Source organism: Opisthocomus hoazin, chromosome 2 (genome assembly GCF_030867145.1).
Source record: "Opisthocomus hoazin isolate bOpiHoa1 chromosome 2, bOpiHoa1.hap1, whole genome shotgun sequence".
In the NCBI taxonomy this organism is placed as follows: domain Eukaryota; kingdom Metazoa; phylum Chordata; class Aves; order Opisthocomiformes; family Opisthocomidae; genus Opisthocomus; species Opisthocomus hoazin.
This window is the reverse complement of record NC_134415.1, coordinates 72,581,547-72,598,824: the sequence shown is the minus strand read 5'-3', so window position 1 is coordinate 72,598,824 and position 17,278 is coordinate 72,581,547. Positions and strand designations below refer to the sequence as shown.

General features: G+C 40.1%; 1 protein-coding gene across 18 annotated transcripts in view; it reads right to left on the bottom strand.

The window, feature by feature from the left end:
• Nucleotides 1-17,278, bottom strand: part of TRDN (triadin) — a 255,762-nt gene that overhangs the window by 23,629 nt on the left and 214,855 nt on the right. For 10 of the 18 annotated variants that reach the window (XM_075414134.1, XM_075414122.1, XM_075414123.1 and 7 more), the window contains 7 exons: nt 16,940-16,957; nt 15,230-15,277; nt 14,336-14,356; nt 6,453-6,479; nt 5,345-5,380; nt 5,095-5,139; nt 4,142-4,189 (listed from right to left, as the gene is read on the bottom strand). In XM_075414134.1, coding sequence (XP_075270249.1) covers nt 4,142-4,189; nt 5,095-5,139; nt 5,345-5,380; nt 6,453-6,479; nt 14,336-14,356; nt 15,230-15,277; nt 16,940-16,957 — 243 coding nt within the window. The remainder of the gene's footprint in view (nt 1-4,141; nt 4,190-5,094; nt 5,140-5,344; nt 5,381-6,452; nt 6,480-14,335; nt 14,357-15,229; nt 15,278-16,939; nt 16,958-17,278) is intronic. The other 8 variants (XM_075414124.1, XM_075414131.1, XM_075414127.1 and 5 more) reach the window with 5 other exon arrangements.

Genomic DNA, 17,278 nt, shown 5'->3' with positions numbered 1-17,278 from the left:
TCAAATTAACTTTAAAAATTGATTAATTAGGCCATATGAAAGTGTTGTGTGGGCAGCCATTCAGAAGTTAAGCAACTTCAGTGAAATTTTCATCAATTCAATTTCAAGATAGGTTAAACTAAATTAAATCAAGGTCACATTAGTTCTTAATAAGTGACTGCTCGAGCATTTAGCACTGTTTCACCAAGCTCTATAAAGTACACCTCTTGTTAATGCACAGTGTGCCTCTGGTTAGAAAAGCCTGCCGAGATTTAGTCTCCAAGTTTTTCTTTAAAAGTCAACTTCAGAATAGTGGAATGACCAACACAAAGTTGTTGGAAAGCCTGCATGTGCAGCCTTGGTCCTCACAATTCTAACAAACATGAAATGTTGAGACGTTCCTGCAAATCTGCAGAACGGATGCAGTTTTACACAAATTCTCTGGAAAGCAGCCTTAGTGCACAGCTCATCCTGCTCTCATGCTGAGCACTTGTACTGCAGAGTGATGAGCACCCGGGAAAATCTTACCGAACGAGAATACCTTCCTTAGACACAGGTCTAGTAAATGGATGAGCACAGATCTTGTACAAAAGATTCTGAAACTTCTCAGAGGGCCAGTTCCTTCTATTATTTTCCACCCAATGATCCCTTTTCTTATGTCCAGAAAATACAGTAGTAGGATTAGTGACAATTTGCTGAATTGTGGTGAGAAAAAAAATAATCTCTAATATAAACTTTTTGAAGGATAGTATTACTTTTTTCGTTGTTAATTTCAGAGACACAGCTATGACAATTAATGGTTCCTTGCTTGATCTATGTTTCTATGTTGAGAAAGGACATAATATCTTTTCTCTTTAAAATTTTTGCTCAGCTGCTTTGATCTAGTTGCATTCAAATGGTCAGCTTCAATAGCAGTACTTTATGCAGCAATAAAGCGACCTTAAGGTAATAAACCAATCACCACATGCTAATACAGACATGTAATGAATTTATCCACTGGAGTTGCTGAGGTTTTCATGTGATGATCACTATGTGCCATTGAATATCTTTTGCTGATAATATGATGAAATGATGCCTACTTATGCTAGAAAACATCTGAAAAACTGTTGTTCTCTGTCACTGCAGAAGCAGAGGATAAATCTTGCTGACAAATGATTTTTTCAATAAAAGGGCTAGCACAGTATGTTCACATGAATGTTGATCCGGCTCTGCTTAATGATAATTTTAGTTTTCCCTGAGGTACAACTTCTTTGACGAGACAGTACTTATAGAAGTTCTCATGCCCAAGAAAGTTTTAAGCCTCTAATAATGTACGAGAGTAGATAGAAGAATTAAGTAAGTCCATTTATGACACATGTATTTATGTGGAAATTAACATGACTAGCTCAGTTTTTATTGACCTTGAAAATAATCGACACAGTTCTCTAATTTAACAAAGAAATTTATATGCGGTTATTATCAATCTCATTATTTCTCCCTTTTCATGCTGTTTCATCACAGCCTCTCTTTACTTCTGCCACATCCGTACATCCGTGGGCTCAGAAAATAGCACAGAGAAAATGTCAACCTCTTGAACTAATGATAAGACAAACGTAACCCACATCATTTCTTGAGTTTTCATCTGTGAGGACAGTTACAAGGTAATTGCAATACAAATAACCTACTTTTGATTAATTTAGATTTTCATGTGCTGTTGTAAACCTTGAAACAAACTAGGGTTTATATAAAAGTATAAAGTTGTTCACATAAAGTGTATGGAAGACACTCCTCATCACAGAGTTGAATTTGTACACTCCTCAAATTTTACTCCAAGAGTCAAAAAATCTTAATCTGTCTGCTTGTGAATACATTTGTTATAAGACAGAAAAAAACCCCAGGACTTCAAAGAACTTCCCGCCCCCCTTTTTTTTTTGTGGGGGTAAGTTTCAGTCTGGGTACAAATGTAAATTTTGACGCTTAGAACTGGAGAAAGAAGGGGAAAGAATTTTAAGTAATTGCTTGCAGGTCTACAAGGGAGTGAAATTTAGTGTCTACTGCATATATCACCATTATTTATGAAAGGTACTGTACTGTTTAAAATTCTGTTTAAATGTGCATTCTAAAATTGAAGATATGTACAGCTGTTTAAAATTGCTTATTTGTTTTTATCTGATTGCTTTTTAATACTAGGGAGAGGTTGAAGGACTCTGATCAAAATCTAAGAACATATGAATCTACTCTATTCAGCTTTGGAAAGCTGAAAGAAGATTTACTATTTAAATTTTTAGATTAGCTCAGAAAGTGTAAATCCTTTTCTACTTCCATTTATCAGCAAAAAGTGTTAGCATTCAGTACTTTGGGGGAAATGCACTGGCTTCATCTGCAAATAACACAGGAAAAAGATATCAAGTTCTAACTGAAGTGTACATGACCTAGGATTTGGTCTCAACTTTTAAATTCTCAATTTGAGCAAATACCCACAAACAACGTTCATAAAGAGAAATCACTTTGATGTTCTTCTGGAAACCTTTCATCCATTGTCTGAAAACTATCTTCTTTTTTTAGTGGACAAAGAATTGATTGAAAATATTTACATAGCAAGTTCTGTTTGCAAAGCCAGTTATGAAGAACTGTTTGCACAGAGCTGCTAAGAATAATTGCACTATGATAATGTACAATTAAATTAACCAGTCATAATAATTATTGTCAATGAAAGCCACAGTAACACAGTTTTTGAATGATGTGAACTTTGCAGGAGTGTGGTGTGCAGAGAAAGTCCACTGGCAGCCAAGTTTTAGTACATTCCTGGTTTACAGTGAATTTGAAATTTTGCTCCATAAAATAATTCTGTTCTCTCCTGGAAAAAATCTCTAGTTCAACTTACTGGTTATTTATTATGATGTGTACTACTTGACCTATATGAATTCTAGACTAATGACATACTAATAACTTTTTGCTAGCATAGATTGTACCTTCTGTATTTATCCTTCAACAACAGAATCATTAAGAGAAATTAAAGCTTAATCTGACTCTCAGACTCCATGTTCCTAATGATAATAAAAAAAGACGAAAAAAAAAAAGTAAGCCACTCTTATTTGTAAATGTGCTTGCCCTTATACATCAAAGACTTGTGAGCTATGTGTGCAAATATTTTCACACAAATAAACATGCTAACATTTGGATGTTTGATCTTAGTATTTAATTTGCATTTTCGCTTCCTTTATGTCAGGTTAGTTTGTACTTTTTTTTATACTTATCTACCATTTTTATTTTTATTCAAATATTTTAAATTTATACAGACAGATAAGTAGATATTTCTAAATACAGATACATACATTACATATTTTGTATCATGTATGTAGGAGTCTAAAGCATTCTACTTATAGTAAAAGAAGCAAAAAAATTGTATACAACAAAACAGTCTGGATGATTAGAAGTGAAATTCTTTCCTTAGTAGTTTAAGACAACAAAACTGCACTAGGAGGAACCATGTTATTAGTTAGTTCATTTTTTCTGTGCAAACAAGTTGTACCTCACAGGTGAGATTAAAGAGTTTGATCCTTGTCTGTCATGAATCAATGCAATTCCATTGAAGTCACAGGGATTAATTTATGCTAGTCAAGAATGTGGAACATATTTTTATTTTTATTGTACCTTGGGAAAAACATGGAGCTAACTGATAGCATGATGCAGGGAGATTTCCTCCTAAGATGCTCCTCCTTTACTCACCCTTTTTGTGGGGAAGTTGTGGCAGAGGGCACATAGTGGTGGAAGACAGTATTTATTAATGTGAGAGAAAATAAATTGAACATGCTTCCCCTTATGTGGTTTTGTTATGGGACAGATTTTCTATGAGGAGCATATGTTTGTTTTAAACAATGCACTGCCAAATCAACTGCAGGCCACTTGGTTTATAACTTAATTAGCTGAATATATACTTAAAAGTTCAGGAAGAAGGTAGAGCAATACCATTTGAGCAAATCATTCTCCACAGGAATAATATTTATGGATTTGATCTAGCTGGCCTACATCACAAAGTGTCCCCTGGACTTGAATGAAAGATGTGAAAATATTGCAAGTATGATCTTCTTAAAAAAAAAACAAAAACCAAAAATCAGAAAATAAAAAGGAACATTTTGGAAAGGAAAAGGGAGTTCCTTTACAATAAAGTTAAATCACGTACCTGATGTCAGGTTGTGATGTCGTGGAGCTTCTTTTACCGGAGGGACTCCTAAAGTACAAAATAGATGACAAATTAATCTTCAGGTTTAGGCCACCATGTTTAAATAATTTTTAATGAGAAACGTTCTAGTTTCTTGAAATCAGCTCACAGATAGGAATCTGTGTAAAACAGACATTTTTTTAAACATGACTTTCTTAGTAAATTATTTAAACATAGAAATTTTATGTCTAGTATAACCATAGAAGAAAACTGCTTCTAGATACTAGTTTAGCAAACTTGCACCAGTACAACTAACTAACTGCTACCCTTCGAGGTTCCAGGACTTCACTATACAATGTTTACATGGAAATCACTGTCTTTAACCAATGTAGAGAAGACATTTCTGTCTTAGACCACTGACTTAATAAATTAGTGTAACTTATCATGTTAATTATCTTCAGAGGTATTGCAGAAACCATTTCTCTGTTTGCATCTTACAGTAGGGAAACAATCAAGGCAGTGCTGTGTCCAACAGGCTAGTCAGAATATAGGTGAGCATGAAGTCTATCTTCTACAATTTGAAGCTGGTGATCGAAAGTGTTGCACAAGCTGTGGGGATGAAATTTACACTCTCTCACTAGGGACCATGACAGCAGACTAAGTGGGAACTACTAATCCTACTGGTCTGCGGACAGAGCGCTGGAGGACCCTGCAGAGAGCCTGATGCTGCACCAGCCGGGGAGGGTCACAGGCATGGCACCGATGCAGCCAGCTTGGGTGTGCTGATGTAATCCTTTATACTCTCATGCAAAGGAGCCATCAGACATTCAATTACTGGGGATTTATGCACAATTTCATCATTTTGGCTTGCTTATATTTAGAAAGACTAACAAAGCTCCTCTTTCCAGTCCCAGGAGAAAACTTAATGTTTACATTCTCATTGCTGTTTGCAGAGATCTTCTTCCCTTTATTACCTTTGTTTTTCTGATCTTTCAGATGTTTCTTCTCAGCTGTTTTTTCTAGCAAGGAAAAAGTAGCACAGTTCAAGGTAGGTAATTGACTGCTGAACAGATTATTATGTAAAGTTTTCAAGTAAAATTTTTTGAAAATTAACACAGATCTTTTAGGGGTTGTTTCAAATAGCAACACATGCAAAATTGTAATCTCATAAAATTTTTATTGTGATCTTCCACATATATATGCACAGGCAGAATAAATTCCTACCTTCTTTTTCCTTAGCTGTCTTTGTTTTTTTCGTGGCTAGAAAGATTTGCAAGGAAACAACATTAAGTGACAAACATCAGAAATACGGGGCTCTTACAATAAGTACATTGCACAAAGCTGATCTCCCTAGCAGTTTCCCTGGAATAATAACTGTGGTAAATGTATCTCATGGCATGTGTATAATGTATCTAATACTACAACGGTGGCTGCTACCCTTAGTGGCAGCAGCAGTTCTGGGCTTTCCGAACAGTCATTGGAAATTGTTTGAATATTGCTGTTTGCAGAGTAGTTTGGAAACTCCTGGTAAAGGCTTTGGGCACTAGAATTCTGTAATTCCCTAACTGCCAGGATTCCCTAATTATTGGTGGCCAGAATGCATCAGGGAAGGATCCCTGTGCCTATTGCATGCTTCTTACCCTCTTTCCCAGGGCAATGTCAATTGTCTGAAACAAAGAAACAAAAAAAAACCCAGCCCAGGACACAGAGCTATATGGACCTTTGGAACCACCAAATGTGACCATTCTGAAGTCCTGCAACAGCAGATTCTAATTTATTTTATTTAATTTATTTTCCTCTAACTGTACATTCACTTGGAACATGTGCTTTTTTTCTTTTCGGCATCCTTTTCCCCAGCCCGCAAACACAGACATTTTGTCTGTGACTCTATTCAACAAGGTAAAATGAAATTAAGTAAGGTGTATTGCTTCAGGTGTCTGAGCCCATTTCAGTATTCCCTGTTGACTACAGCAGAAAACTGTCAGGCTCCCTTTGGATTGTGCATTTTCACTTCATATCTTCCAACCAGCTGTAATAATGCTTTATTCAATGTATTCTGGTGCACGTGTTATCTGATTAACAACAGCTTGCTCAGTGCTGATCACCTGTGCCTAGCTCAGTGAAACATGCTGCAGAAGATGAACAGTGAAAATAACATCACGAGCCGATCAGAAAAGTCTTTCGTAGAGAATTGGTTGGCTGCAATGCTGTGAGTTTACCAGCGCTGGTTCACATTAGCATTGTTCATTGTTGATGAACAATATGTATTAATCAACACAGCTAAGTTCATTAATTCTCTCCTTAAGACACACCAGAGAAATATTATAGCTACCTGCTATTGGGATTTCACCTGTTGGCTCTCCAGGATAATAATCAGAAATGAAGAGGAAGCGGGGAAGGAAAAGAATATGAGGTTCAGTACCATGTTTTTTCAAGGCAAGTAAGCACTTAAAAAGACTTTCTCTTTCATCTGCAACTTTTCTGCAGGATATTAATTTGCAAAGAAATGTGCCTTAACAATGGGTGTGTACAAGAATTTCACACTGAAAGCTAAGAGTCTCACTCTTTGAAGTACTGTAATCCAGCATGTAATTGTTCTTGTAAATGCAAACACTCTGCCGGCCAAAGATTTCCACCAAGCAAATATTTAATTAGAGTTATTTTTAATCAGGCATTCAAGGTTGTAGCTGACTATGCTATTTTCAAATAAATGTATTCAGTTGAATTATTACCCTCTTTTCACACCCCAACCAATGACTGACACTGACTTTGAAGAGCGGGCATTCACCCCTGTATAACAGTTTCTCCTGAATTACCAGTTGGCCTTGCCTTTTAAGAGTAAAAGCCCTTGAGAGCTGGAAAAAATTTGACTACATCTTTGCACTGCCCCTAGCACAAAAGAAGCATATATTCCTGTGCTATTATAATACTCCTAATAATCAATGAAAATGGATCAATTAAATGGGATAGAAATTCCCTGGTGTAAACAATCATTACTCTTTTAAAATCAAAGTAATGAATTAAATTGTGGATTGGAATCCAAGATTTTTTTACCTATCACTACTTCAGTAGTCTCAGATTTATTTTAGATCACAATTTTAAGGAAAGAGAATAACCTCACCAGCCAAGCAAAACCTTTACTCCTTGAACCTAGAGATGCATAAAAAAGGAATATGCTCACGAAACATTTCAGGGTCTCCTTTGATTGAATAAGCTCTGTATTTTCTTCATGCTGAGCTTTGGCTTCAGATGAACATGAAGTTCTATAGCTCACACCAAGGTGAAAATGCTTCATTTGATGGCTTTTCAACAGGAAGACTGAGCAATTAAGCATGATTTTCACTAACACATCCCAGGAAACTTTAATTCAGGTCTTTGTTCGTAAGGATACTCATAAATGTCAGCCCTCAATATTTAGGCAGCACGGACGTTCAGCAAAGGCCAGTTTTGCTGCTATTAAATGCTAATGTGCTTAAGTCCTTTAATATTTACATTTCTGCTTATGATCATGCTTATAGTTGCTGAAAGCTGATACATTACTGTGTTGTGACCCATGGATTAACGCATGTTCTCATTTTCAGAAGAAAAAAAAAAAGAGGTTTGTCTGAGGCACTAAATCTAGGAAAGTGGTTCATGCTTTCACTCCTTAACTGAGGGGCTGCCTGACTGAGGGATCTGTACTGGCTCAGTTATATGCATATATCCTAATTTAGGATTAACGATTGATTCCCTTAGACTGTGAGGTACAGGAAGACTGTTGACCTGAAGGGTAGTTAGTTTTGCCCTCTGGTGTATGTAACATAAGGACAATTTTCTCCTCCCAACACATCAATAAACTTCCACTCACTCTGAGGGCTTTGTGAAATAATTTAACCTTATCATGGGACTTTCATTATAGAAATAAATGGGAAAATAGTTTGGCCAATGCTTAGGTTTTTCCTGAAACATCAGCCTACATGTTCTTCCTCTTGATTCCAAAGTGTGGTTTGGTATGACTTCTTGCATGAGTAAGGAATGCCACTAGTTTTGTCCTCTGTTCAAGGTAACCTCTCACAATGTGAGAGTCTTTAGTCAGTATGCAGGGGAGTAAATTCTGAGTTTCATTACACATTTGGATTTGATATAGGATCAATTGCTGTCAAAGACCCTTCTGCATGCCAAAACAGAAATAGTGAAAAATAAGATAGTTTACTAACTGCTTTTATAATTGCATGGTAATTCGCTTAGCAGGTTACTATACAAATGTATTTGTTGTTAATTCGGGGACTATTCAAACTCAGCCTTGTATTTCTGTTTATAACGTGTCATTCACTTAATAATACAACCTCTCTACTGATTCAAACCCCATTTACTTTTATAGCAAGATTGCTCAGGGTAAAAAGTGTGTATGAATTCAGTCCAAGATATATGTATGGATTTATTTCACATTTCTACTAGACCTGAACTCCAAAATCAGCGAGTATTTTGTGTCCATGGCTGCATCTCATACTGAATTACATGATAGCTATGTTCATGTTATGGCAAGTATACTGTACACCTGGCTGAGAAATATATGAAGCAAAGATATATAGAGCTCTAAAAATAAAGAAGGCAGTGATCCAACTAAGTTTTCTTCTTTGAGTGGAAAAAAGTAGTTTAAAATAGATAGCTCTGGTGATTAAAATCTTGAACTAGATTTATTCAAGGATGGTTAGCTCAAAATAGGCAGTATAAGCAGAATTACTTTTGTATATGATCGTAGGTCTACTTATTACTGTTTTTTCTTTTTTCTTTTTCTTTTTCTAAAGGCACAGTTAACCTTTATAATAATTTCACGCAGCAGGATATAAGCTCAAATATGTGGTACAAACATCCCTCTGAAAAGGTCAAGGGAAAATTTCTTGGCTGTTCCTTTTACTCACAATATGCCAGTGTAATATAGCTCTTGATAAAAAAGCATTGTAGACAGTGATTTCGGGTTAAAATAATCCTTATTACAGAACGCATGAGGAATTAGTCACTTAGATGTCTGAAGATTCTCTAATAGAGAGTTCCATCGGTGGGTCTCTCAGATAAATCAGTGCAGAAGACATAAAACGTCAACAAACAGATCCAGTGAATATAAGACTGAACAAATCTGAATAATGGAATCAAATAGAGGAAAATTTTCTTAAAATAATGACAAAAAAAGGAAATAAACCCACTAATAGCTTCAGAGGAAGTAATAATTTTGCAATGATAACTTGAAAACCGAACACTGTAATTCAGGATTGCAGGAGATCCTTCAGTGTTGGCACAATTCAGATGCTTCATGTTCCCCCTTTCCCTTTATAGTCGTGGTTCAGAATAACACTGTGTCTTCTGACAGGTGTTTAAGAACGGGTATTCTTCTGGTCTAACTTCCAACACCTAACATAGGAGACTAATTAAAAAAGCTTAATGGAATCAGTTTTCCTTGTCTTATTGTCAGCTTTTGACCTGGAGCAGAGGAAGGTCTGTGTCTCATGGGGCTTGGCTTTGGTTTTGGATACTCTTTGTAGATTACTTCACATCAGAATAATACATGGTTTGGTCTTGACACTTGGCACAGTACAAAAAAGAAAACAGAGATCCTGTTTTTCAGAGGCTACAACTAATTCATCTGTGAAGGTCCATACTTCAAAATTTTCACAATTCAAAGCACACAGTTTAAACACTGTCCTTCTGATTGTTGTCCGATTGTGATTTGCAGTATGTAATGTGTAATGACTTGCCACAATAAGCATAGATCCCAGTCTCTATCTATGAAGAAGTCTTATTGACCTTAACAAGGACTTCATCCAATGCCTTCAGTGGCAGTCTTTGTTATGCAAAAAATTCACGTTGTATCCTCTTCAAAATCCATCTAAAATGGAAATATTCCTTTCTCTAATTTACATGGCTGAGGAGCATCCGGGAGTGTGAGAGGGAGATCGACTGGTGGAGCCGCATCCTGCCCTCCCTGAGGCAGCGGCAGCAGGAGGCGGCTCCACAGAAAGCAGAGAACCCCCAACCCTCTTGCCACCGAGCAGAAAGAGGGGGCCTAAGAGATGGGGGGGAATGGAAACAGGTCCCTGCTCGGGGGGGCAAGCGAATTTCCCCCCGGCCTCCCTCACCTGCTCAGTTGCCCTTAAGCAACAGGTATGGGGCTCTGGAATGTGAGGGACTGGCCACAGAGGATGTGGGTGAAGGTGAGGCTCCATCCAGGGGGTTGCCTAGAACGAGTCAGACAGCCCCACGTATTACAACTGCCTCAACTAAGAAAAAAAGGAGGGTCATTGTCATAGGTGATTCCCTTCTGAGGGGAACAGAGGGCCCGATCTGCCGACCGGACCCATCCCACAGGGAAGTCTGCTGCCTCCCTGGGGCCCGGGTTAGGGATGTTGCGAAGAAACTCCCTGGTCTGGTGCGGCCTTCTGATTACTACCCCCTCTTGGTAATGCAGGTTGGCGGGGACGAGGTAGCAGAAAGAAGTCCCAAGGCCATCAAAAGGGACTTCAGGGCACTGGGGCGACTGGTTGAGGGATCAGGGGCGCAGGTGGTGTTTTCCTCCATCCCATCAGTGGCAGGGGACAGCACTGAAAGGGGCAGGAAAACTCACCTGGTTAACAGGTGGCTCAGGGACTGGTGCCATCGGTCAAATTTTGGCTTTTTTGATCATGGGGAGGTATACACAGCACCGGGCCTGCTGGCAACAAGTGGAGTTCAGCTATCACAAAGGGGGAAAAGAATTCTTGGCCACGAGCTGGCGGGGCTCATTGAGAGGGCTTTAAACTAGGTTCGAAGGGGGAAGGGGATATTGCCCAGCTCACTAGGGATGAGCCTAGGCTTGGAGTGCCAAGGCCAGGGGTGAGATTGACAGCCCAGCTCAAGTGTGTTTACACCAATGCATGTAGCATGGCCAATAAACAGGAGGAGCTGGAAGCCATTATACAGCAGGACGGCTACGACTTGGTCGCCATCACAGAAACGTGGTGGGACAACTCGCATGACTGGCATGCTGTCATAGATGGCTACAGACTCTTTAGGAAAGACAGACCAACAAGGAGAGGTGGGGGAGTTGCTCTATATGTGAGGCAGCAACTGGAATGCATTGAGCTTGGCCTGGGGGCAAGTGAAGAAGGAGTTGAAAGCTTGTGTGTTAGAATTAAGGGACAGGCTCACACGGGTGACATTACGGTGGGTGTATACTACAGGCCACCCGACCAGGAGGAGGAGGTTGATGAAGCCTTCTACAGGCAGCTGCAAGCAGCCTCACAGTCACAGGCTCTGGTTCTCATGGGGGACTTCAACCACCCTGACATCAGCTGGGAAGACCATACAGCTAGGCAGGCGCAATCCAGGAGGTTCCTACAGAGCATCGATGATAACTTTCTGATGCAAGTGGTGGAGGAACCAACAAGGAAAGGCGCGCTGCTGGACCTCGTGTTAACAAACAAGGAGGGACTGGTGGAGGACGTGAAGGTTGGAGGTAGACTCGGCTGCAGTGACCATGAAATGGTCGAGTTCAGGATCCTGCGTGGAGGAAGCAGGGCGATAAGCAGGATCAAAACCCTGGACCTCAGGAGGGCTGACTTTGGCCTCTTCAAGGAGCTACTGGGAGGAATCCCGTGGGCCAGGGCTCTCGAAGGCAGGGGGGTCCATGAGTGCTGGTCGCTTTTTAAACAACACTTCTTCCATGCACAGGAGCAATGCATCCCCCTGAGAAAGAAATTTAGCAAAGGAGGAAGGAGACCTGCATGGTTAAACAAGGAGCTTCTAGCGGAGATCAGGCAGAAGAGAAAGGTGCATGGCATGTGGAAAGACGGACAGGCCACTTGGGAAGAGTACAGAAACGTAGTGAGAGCATGCAGGGATGCGACGAGGAAGGCCAAGGCTCACCTGGAATTGAAGCTGGCAAGGGATGTCAAAAACAACAAGAAGGGCTTCTTCAACTACATCAGCAGCAAAAGGAAGGCTAGGGACAACGTGGGGCCGCTGCTGAATGAGGCGGGTGTCCTGGTGACGGAGGATGCGGAGAAGGCAGAGCTACTGAATGCCTTCTTTGCTTCAGTCTTCAGTGCTAAGACTGGCCCTCAGGAATCCCAGGCCCCGGAGGTAAGAGAGGAAGCCTACAGAGAGGACGACTTTCCCTTGGTCGAGGAGGACTGTGTGAGGGATCGCTTAAGCGATCTGGATGTCCACAAATCCATGGGCCCCGATGGAATGCACCCACGAGTGCTGAGGGAGCTGGCGGATGTCATTGCTGAGCCACTCTCCATCATCTTTGAGAGGTCCTGGAAGACAGGAGAGGTGCCCGAGGACTGGAGAAAGGCCAATGTCACTCCAATCTTCAAAAAGGGCAAGAAGGAGGACCCAGGGAACTACAGGCCGGTCAGCCTCACCTCCATCCCGGGAAAGGTGATGGAGCAGCTTATCCTGGAGGCCATCATGAAGCAAGTGGAAGAAAAGAAGGTTATCAGGAGTAGTCAGCATGGATTCACCAAGGGGAAATCATGCCTGACCAATCTGATAGCTTTCTACGATGACATGACTGGCTGGGTAGACGAAGGGAGAGCTGTGGATGTTATCTACCTTGACTTCAGCAAGGCTTTCGACACAGTCTCCCATGATATCCTCCTGGGGAAGCTGAGGAAGTGTGGGCTGGATGAGTGGTCGGTGAAGTGGATAGAGAACTGGCTGAATGGCAGAACTCAGAGGGTTGTCATCAGCGGCGCTGAGTCTAGTTGGAGGCTGGTGACAAGTGGTGTCCCTCAGGGGTCAGTACTGGGCCCAGTCTTGTTTAACTTCTTCATCAACGACCTGGATGAAGAGTTAGAATGTACCCTCAGCAAGTTTGCTGACGACACCAAACTGGGAGGTGTGGTAGATACACCAGAAGGCTGTGCTGCCATTCAGTGTGACCTGGATAGGCTGGAGAGCTGGGCAGAGAGGAACCTGATGAGGTTCAACAAGGGCAAGTGCAGGGTCCTGCACCTGGGGAGGAACAACCTCATGCACCAGTACAGGCTTGGGGTGGACCTGCTGGAGAGCAGCTCTGCGGAGAGGGACCTGGGTGTCCTGGTGGACGACAGGTTAACTATGAGCCAGCAGTGTGCCCTGGCTGCCAAGAAGGCCAATGGGATCCTGGGGTGCATCAAGAAGAGTGTGGCCAGCAGGACAAGGGAGGTTCTCCTTCCCCTCTACACTGCCCTGGTGAGGCCTCATCTGGAGTACTGTGTCCAGTTCTGGGCTCCCCAGTTCAAGAAGGATGAAGAGCTACTGGAGAGAGTCCAGCGGAGGGCTACAAGGATGGTGAGGGGACTGGAGCATCTCCACTACGAGGAGAGGTTGAGGGAACTGGGCTTGTTCAGCCTGAAGAAGAGAAGGCTGCGAGGGGACCTTATAAATGCCTACAAATATCTGAAGGGTGGGTGTCAGGAGGATGGGGCCAAGCTCTTTTCAGTGGTGCCCAGTGACAGGACAAGGGGTAATGGGCACAAACTGAGGCACAGGAAGTTCCGTCTGAACATGAGGAGGAACTTCTTCTCTCTGAGGGTGACGGAGCACTGGAACAGGCTGCCCAGGGAGGTTGTGGAGTCTCCTTCTCTGGAGATATTCAAGACCCGCCTGGACAAGGTCCTGTGCAGCCTGCTGTAGGTGACCCTGCTTCGGCGGGGGGGTTGGACTAGATGACCCACAGAGGTCCCTTCCAACCCCTACTATTCTGTGATTCTGTGATTCTGTGAATTTAGATTTTATTAAAGTAGGAAAAAAAAATTATACTGAAAGAAGGCCAAGAACGTGCTTAGTGAATTAACAAAAACAGCAATTTCCAAATGGCAAAAGAAGTCATCAGGTTGTCTAATTCAGTTATGGTACATGCCATTTTGTTATTTTTAATAAAAAAATATATTTGTATAAAGATAAATCGTGTGTCTACACTCCTCTAAAAGCACAAGAGCATCAGTTATACTACTAGCATAATTTACTGAACTGATGTAAAAAGTAAAAATTCCAAAAAGAGTTTGAATGTTGCAGGTCCACAATATTAAATTGTAAATGTACTTAGTTTTGGTGTGTTCGGTTGTTACTAAGCAGATGGAATACAAGAGTATCTGTAGTACAAGCAAGAAAATAGCATTATCTAACATGACAAAATTGCAGAAATGCAAAATGAGACAACATACATCCAAAACCAAGATTTACATTCCGTAGGAAACAAGACACGACACGTACCTGCAGTGTTTTTCAGTTTGACTGGGAAGTAAAAAGAGGAAAGAAAAATGGTCAGAACAGTCAGGTGCAGCATAATACTCTTATGGTGGAGAATGGCTTTATTAGTTCTATGTATGTACTGCATATCAAAACGCTTTTTTAGTAATCTCACAGTAATTAATAACAATAGTGATGCATGAAGATAGTAGGGATGTTCTCATCTGCACATGATAATTGCTGAGCTGGAGTTAAGGATGAATGATACTAACAACAAGAAGTTTAATCCTTCACTTGTTTCCTTTCACAAAGGAGCATGGAGATGGGATTTTTTTAACACATGATGATTGCTTCACAGTGAAGCTGAACAGTGCTGCTTCCTACACCTGCAGTAATTTTGCTCTATCTTGTAAAAGTGAGGCCACATAGGAGCTATGATATGCAGAGACATTTATCGTAGAAGATGGATAGTGCCAGGTCATGATCTGAATAGTCTATCGTATAACACCTGCTATGGACAAAAATTAAACCATTGCTGGTCCTGAGAATTTGAGTCATACAGGAAGGCTGTGAAGACCAAATAAACAGCAGATACCCACAATTAGTGAAATACAGCCATTTAAAGCACTTCTTTCAGAAAGTGGTTCTAATTCTTTGCTATAACTTCTTTAACATTGGTGGAATTACAGAAGCAGAAATTTGACCTCTGATATATATATGGTTTCAGAAGATGACAACCGTCATTACAAATACGTACTGTGCTACCTTAGCTATAGTATGACATGTCCAGACCATTCTATACAGCAAAACAGATCACAAGGCCATGATTTTGACAACAGTCATATACAATTGCATTTTGCAATTTCTTTAAATAACAGCTTCAAAAGTAATGAATGCATAAAACGCAGCATTGCTTACCTAGTTTCGTAGGTGGCGTATCTTTTGCATGTTTGACTGCTTCATTCTCTAAATAAAAGAAATGGCATAACAAAATTGCCGTAATGTTTCTAAGTTACATTTTCTATGTCCTTTTTTTTTTAACTAAGAAGGATTGCATGTGTTTTTCAGGAATAAACATTTATTTTCTTTTGCTTCATGCTGTTATTTTGGAAAAAAAGACACGACTAGTTACGAACAGATTACCCACTGAGTGATCTGCCACAAAACAGCGAAGTTCAGTAGTACTGCACATAGCTCCACAAGTATAGCTACTGTTAATGTTACTGAGAGTTATGCATGTATCTTAAGAAAGAAGTCAGTTTATAGGGACTCCCCTCAATTTCTGGAATGTAATTTGTATCTAGTATCCATTTTTGTTATTTGAAAGGAGAGTACAGAGCAAACTCAGCAACCATTCACTCGACCTTTATGTTGTTGATTCAGACAGACATGAGCTGAACTCCCAAAGTCTCAAACACATTCTATTCCATATGAATAAATTATATCTAACTGTGGAAAATTAGAAAACTGGCGCTGCTTGCTAGGAAATACGTTTCCCCCTCCCGCTATCTTTTCTATTTCATAATCATTACTGGAAAATATTAGAATTTTTGTTAGGTTGCTGGAAATGGAAAAGATGAAGAAGCTTTGTTTTAAAAACAAGATCTAGCACTACATAATTTATACAAAAGTCACACCTGCTTAAAAGGAATTGAAAAAAACCCACACCACAAGTCTCATAGTGTAACAGCAGCATGCAAATAGGGGCTCTAATGCACTTTAGAGTTGAGGAATCAATGGACAGCTATGCTGGCCTTGTTTCCAGGTGATATTTCCCGCAGCTAAAAAAGTGTGTATCAGTTTCTTTTTGAGCAACAAGGACACAAAGGTGGGCTGTAAGGTGGAAAATATTGAAAATGTGAACATGCCTCAGGCCTTCTGCTACTTAGATGAATAATTGAATGCCTAGCAACCGTGATTTCAGCTGAAGATATACGCCAGTAAATGCTGAGATGAAGACATTATACGGAATTTCAAACGGGAAACAGTTTTATGAGGTGGGAATTCAAACTCATGTCAGTGAAGAGTGATATTTTTCCCATATCTGGGGTTTTTTTGAGCACGGCGGTATTTAGGGACTTAACTGAATATTTGTTTATTACTATTGCAGTTTACCTTGCATGCTGAAGGTATGAAAGATATAGAAAGTTAACAAGCAGGCTGTGTGGTAAGTTAATGTATGGACTCTTACTTCAGTTCTTTTTGACTGAGAAAAATTCTAGATACAGTTATACTAAAATAATATATGATTAGGAAAAAAGTTACGATTTCTTTCTCTTACTAATCCAGCAGGAGTATTTATTCAACCCCACTAACTGTTAACAGTGATTTTTAAAAATCTTATCACTACTGTATTGTTTTTTTTTTTGTTGAGACTTCTGATATGGGAAGCATCGAATGAGGTGACTCCTATACTGAAGCAACTGGTTATTTCAAATCAGCTTTTAAATGGCAATGACAAGACACTAAGTTAAAGAAAAGTAATGAAAGGCATGGTCATAAAGACACTATAATTTTAAGGAAAACTAGAAATTGCCAAGGGAGAGTGTCCATATGTTAAAGTCAAAAAAGCCACACATATTCAGCTATTTTACAGGAATTTTTCTGATTGAAGTAGATACTACGTACTTGCTGGCTTTGCCTGGACTAAGAAAGACAAAAGAAGGTAAATTGTAATAGTTAGATACAAAGAGAAGAGAGATACTTGTTTTCTTTTTATAATTCAAAAATTTTTACAGCAGTAAGTTCTCACTTGTTCTTAGCTTCCCCCACTTGTGTAAAGACGCATGGCAGTCAGGTCCCTAAAATGCAGGCAGGCTCCAACACTTCTAGATCTTTGCAACTCCCACTAGCTACCAGCTCCTGCTGAAATAATGCAGTATCCTGTCATTTAGGACAGTAACATATTTATGTATTCCAGGATCATTTCTTCCTGTGCAACTGTGTAAATCAGAAGTAGCTCCAGAC